Below are 4984 nucleotides of genomic sequence, written 5' to 3' on the forward strand. Positions count from 1 at the left end.
TCTTCTTCTTCTTCTTCTTCTTCTTCTTCTTCTTCTTCTTCTTCTTCCTCTTCCTCTTCCTCTTCCTCCTCCTCCTCCTCCTCCTCCTCCTCCTCCTCCTCCTCTTCAATATTTATTTATCTATTTTATGTATATGGGTGTTTTGTTTACATGTATATCTTGCACACCAGAAAAAGGCACTACATTCCACGGGACTACAGCTGCAGACTTGTGAGGCATGTGGGTGCAGGCCGTTGAACTCAGGTTCTCTGAAAGAACAGTCTGTGCTCTTAACCACTGAGCCATCCCTTTGGCCTTAACACTCTCTCTCTCTCTCTCTCTCTCTCTCTCTCTCTCTCTCTCTCTCCATCCCCCTTCCCTCTCTCAATTTTCTATTTTTTTCTACTTATTTTAAATAGCAGCTACCTCCATGGATACAAAGGTCTCTGGATAGGCCATACAAACATGAACTTAACATTGAGCAATATGTGGTGAGTGGAGAGCGTGGCCTTCGGCCGTGCTTGGTGTCTACACAGGTCCTCAGGCCCAGGATCCTAGAGATCCTTTGGGGAAAAGACACAGAGTTGCTTTAAAAGCTTGTCTTCCTCTTCTTACTCTCAGTTCATTATAAAGCATTTCAACCTGTTAATGGGTTCCGGGGTCACGCTATTCCGCCTTAATTAAACTAATCCTCACATTATGACCAAGAAATCTCATAAAAATGATCTGTAACAACATCACACATTGGGGATAAAATGAATTAATGTGAACCACACGGAAATGAGGAATGACAATTCCCGTGACCCTCCCAAAGCCGGAGTCCTGAGTGAGTGTCATGTAGCCTAATCACAGAGCACCAGGGAAGAGATACTGAAGTGTGCATTGTGCCTTGTGTCACCCTGACACCAGCTAATGGGGCAGACACGCTGTGTCAAACGTTTTTATTAATGGGGCACATGATCAAAAATATTTGGAGACAGTGACTGGATAGAGGGTCCCTGTTGTTTCATCCTGGATCTTCCGGGCAAGACTGACACATCAGTTTGGAAGAATCACATACGGATATCGGGAGACGGACAGGGCAAGCACCCTATGTGGAGGACAGAACTCAACAACACTCAGGCATATAATGTACCAATATTCTGAGTTAATGACTAGTCCAGCCGTCATCCGAGGCTGCCTTTAACCAGCACCTCAGGATTCTCAAGACAGGAGTAAGGGCTGTGGATAGCCTCTAGGGTCCCTGAGCTTCCTCCTGTATCTCTTTTGACACTGTTCGCTGAAATGTCTTCCATTTAATTGTGTCCCTGTGGACTTTGGTTGTCCCCTGTGTGGGATGGGGCTGGTATCTACTGTTCTCAAGGCTGTGGGGAGATGCTTAGCAGAGTGCCAAGGGTCCTTCAGGTGCAGCCTTGGATGATGACTGGACTATTCATTCGCTCAGAAAACTGGTACATGATACGCCTGGAAACATCTTACCAAGTATAGCGTTTCTGCGCTCAGGGCTGACCATGCTGGTAAGCTTCCCTTCTCAGAGGAGTTCAGTTTCAGTGGTCTTTGTAATGTCTACGTTACATTGTTTTAATGGCTACATCACTGTCCACCGATGGCTAGACTCCGTTCTGCCTCCTCCTTCTACCAGCCCTTTTCTTCCATTTCTTCAGTTCTGGGATGGAACCCAAGACTTTGCTCATGCTAGGCGACGTAAGCTGCTCCAGCACTCAGCCCCAGCCTTGTTCTTGGCTCTGTAATGCTGCTTCTCCCAGGTCTGACTTTTGCTGTTCTCTTTCACAAGCCTCTAGCCGGGACTCTCTCTCTCTCTCTCTCTCATTCTGAAAAGAATAAACCTTTTTTGAGACCCCTAGCATATAGAGGCTGAAGCCAGACCATCTGTGCTCCAGGAACTTATCGGACCACAAAAGGGCGGAACCAAGAATGCAGGTCATCAGGTTCATAGGCTCTGGGCTCTGGGCTCTGGGTTCTAGGAACTGGTTGACCATAGAGAAAATACCAATCATCTGGGCTATTCCAAGGACTGGCTGGCCACATGATAGATGATTAAACAAGATTAAATTCTTGAAAAAATAAGTACACAGGGTGTGTTTCCCACAGGATCGAATGGACTGGGGACCTTCCACTGTTTTTATGATACTGTCTGCTGATGTTCTTATGATTCTCCCTTACTCCTTGGGTTGTACCCCCCTGATTTGTGGTTTTCTCCTTTAAATACTCTTCTCCCTCTGGCCTCAGGGTCGACGCTCCTCTTCTGAGTTTCGGCCTCAGCCGGCTGATATCCCGAAGTAAAACCTTTTTCAGTTTGCAGCAAGTTCAGTCTCTTGAGTTTCTGGGTGGCTGTGAATTCCCACGACTTGAGCGAGGGTCTCCCCTCACAGGGGTCTTTCAATTCCAGCTTGTGAGAAAATGATCATTAAACTATTTAGACTCATGAACAGTAACCACGTGGTAAGGTGGGGGAAGGATGAGTAGATAGGAGTGGGGGGGATGAGAGGAAGGGAAGGAGAGGCAAGAATTATGCAAAGAAAGGAAGAAAGGAAGAAAAGCAGGAAGACAAATTGGGAAGGGGGAGAGAAAGGAAGCAGAAAGGAGGATCTTTGTACACCTCCAAACTAACCCTTCAAGATCCAAAGAGCATCTTCCTCCAAGTGGCCCTCCAGCTGTACGGCCTTGCCTGACTCTCATGACAGCCCTGAGAGGGGCACTTGTGTTTTGAACAGGCAGGGAAGCCGAGGCTTGGGAGGTTCCAACCTTTGTCTAGAAGCACCTCATCCTCCGAGAAGATCAGCACAGACAGAGAGGCTATCCACCTGCCTCTGAGGACCACCTCCCCAGAGCCCAGAGAAAGAGCCTGCCTGGGATCTGTGGGCGGCCATCTTACCTAGAAGGCATACAGTTGGGTGCCCGGAAGTGCCAGGAAAGGAAGTCAGGAACAGTTCAGGCAGAAATGGAAGCACGAGCTGGGCCTCACATTCTTGGCTGAACTGGGACCAAGAGAGAGCACACACGTCTAAGATCTCAGGTCCTGGTTTTCTTTCTTCCAACTATGCTATTTCTACTCTGCCTGAAAGGAGGATGGTCACATCCTTCCCGAGCTCATCTAGCCTTGCGTCACTTCCTGCCCCTCCCCTCCCCTCCCCTCCCTTCCCTCCCTCCTGCCTTTCCCTTTCCCTCTCCTCCTCTTTCTCATTCCTTCCTTCTTTCCTTTTCCTCCACCCTCCCTTTCCTGTCCTCTCTCTCACAATAAATAAATAAATAAATAAATAAATAAATAAATAAATAAATAAAATTCATGGCTTTTGCTTCTAAAATCTTATCTGCATAATAACCTCTCTGCCAATTCCAGGCACACAGAGCCAAGACCAGCTCCCTTTGGATACTTCACATTGACCCCAAGACAGCCCTACCCTACTTGTACCTCACTCCATTTTCTTAAGAGGTTGCTCTACGCTCTTTGTTTCCTGACTGCAATCCTTCTGCGGCTTCCTATTGTCCCAGAGAAGTCCACACCCGACTAAGCACTCCACCCAGGATCTGCAGCCTTCTCAAGTTTCATATCTCCATCCTTCCTGGGGTGGAGTGTCCCAGTTGTACCCTTCGGTAGAGATGACTAGGGACTCATCAGATTACACCAGACAGTTGGTGTTTGGATTAGCAGCAGGAGCGCAAGGCTAGATGATTTATTTGCCTTGTGGCATGCAAGACACCTGTCAGCTGCTGAGAACGGCATGTCATACCAGTTTCCCAAAGGCCTCGGTGCTCTTGAGCTGCCTTCTGCTACCCTAGCCTCTGCTGCTGCCACGTATGTTCCCAGCCTCTCGCTCTGGCTCATCTTCATCAATCCACAGACCTCAGGGCTGCAAACAAGGCTTGTTCAGATGTGTCTCCCTAGGGTGCCTCCATTTCAGGAAGGATAGCTGAGAGAGCTGGGGCTGTTCTTCTGGTTTCTGATCACTTTGAGTTCCTCCATACCAGGAAGGATGGGTTGGGGCTCAGAGAAGACCCTGAGCATACAGTCTGGGTACTTTTGTGCCCAGGGAACTGAGGCAACCCTCCCACCCCCACCCCCCCGCTGTGTTTTACAGGAACTCTCCAAGCTGGGCTTAGGGGTGGATACTAACATAGAACTTCGAACTCTGCAGCTGCCTGTGGATTACAGGGAGGTAAAACAGAGGCTCACCACAATCTGGGAAGATTTTCAACCACAAGTAAGTGATACCTGGAGAGGCTGTGGGTCTAGGAAACTGATGATGGACTCAGAGTCTAAGAACTTTCTGGACCTTGATCTAAATTTGAAGGCTAGGGTGCACCTTTTCCCAGGGCTCCATCAAGAATGTGAATTACAAGCTTCTGTCACAAGATTCTGGGTCTCTGTATAAGTTTATGCTGAAACACAAAGTAGATCTTAAAAGATGACAGGGGGAGGGTGGGTGGATGAAATAGGAATCTTGTATTTAAGCCAGCCTCTTAAACCCTCTCAAGTTTATGACTAATTCTGGCTGTTCTGAGGGATTTAGGGCAAAGAGCTTTAGGCCTAGGAAGGTCTGATGGCGGTCCAGTCAGTGTCAGTCCACCTTCAAAGCATCCTGCCAGGGGCCTGGTATGGTGCCTCACACCTTTAATCCTGGTACTCAGGAAGCAGAGGCAAGCAGGTCTCTGTGAATTAAGGCCAGCCTGGTCTATGGTATGAGTTCAAAACCCCATTTCAAGCAAACAAAAGTCCTCTGCCAATTCATAGTAACTGAATATAAGCACTGTGTAAACAGGGGCACAATGTCAAGTATGGTGACATATGCCTTTCTTTAATCCCAGTACTTGGGAGGCAGAGGCTGGTAAATCTCTATGAGTTTAGGCTAGCCTGCTCTACAAAGAGAGTTCCAATAAAGCCAGGGCTGTTAGAGAAGCCCTGTCTTCAAAAAAAAAAAATGTGTGTGTGTGTGTGTGTGTGTGTGTGTGAGTGTGTGAGTGTGTGTGAGTGTGTGTGTGTGAG

The 4984-nt window shown here is 47.9% G+C and overlaps 1 protein-coding gene across 1 annotated transcript in view; it reads left to right on the plus strand.

The window, feature by feature from the left end:
* Pgpep1l (pyroglutamyl-peptidase I like) overlaps positions 1–4984 on the plus strand; it is a 30184-nt gene that overhangs the window by 23673 nt on the left and 1527 nt on the right. The window contains exon 3 of the mRNA XM_028776689.1: positions 4080–4202. Within this exon, the coding sequence (XP_028632522.1) occupies positions 4080–4202 (123 nt within the window). The remainder of the gene's footprint in view (positions 1–4079; positions 4203–4984) is intronic.

This window comes from Grammomys surdaster, unplaced genomic scaffold, assembly GCF_004785775.1.
Source record: "Grammomys surdaster isolate TR1022 unplaced genomic scaffold, NIH_TR_1.0 271, whole genome shotgun sequence".
In the NCBI taxonomy this organism is placed as follows: domain Eukaryota; kingdom Metazoa; phylum Chordata; class Mammalia; order Rodentia; family Muridae; genus Grammomys; species Grammomys surdaster.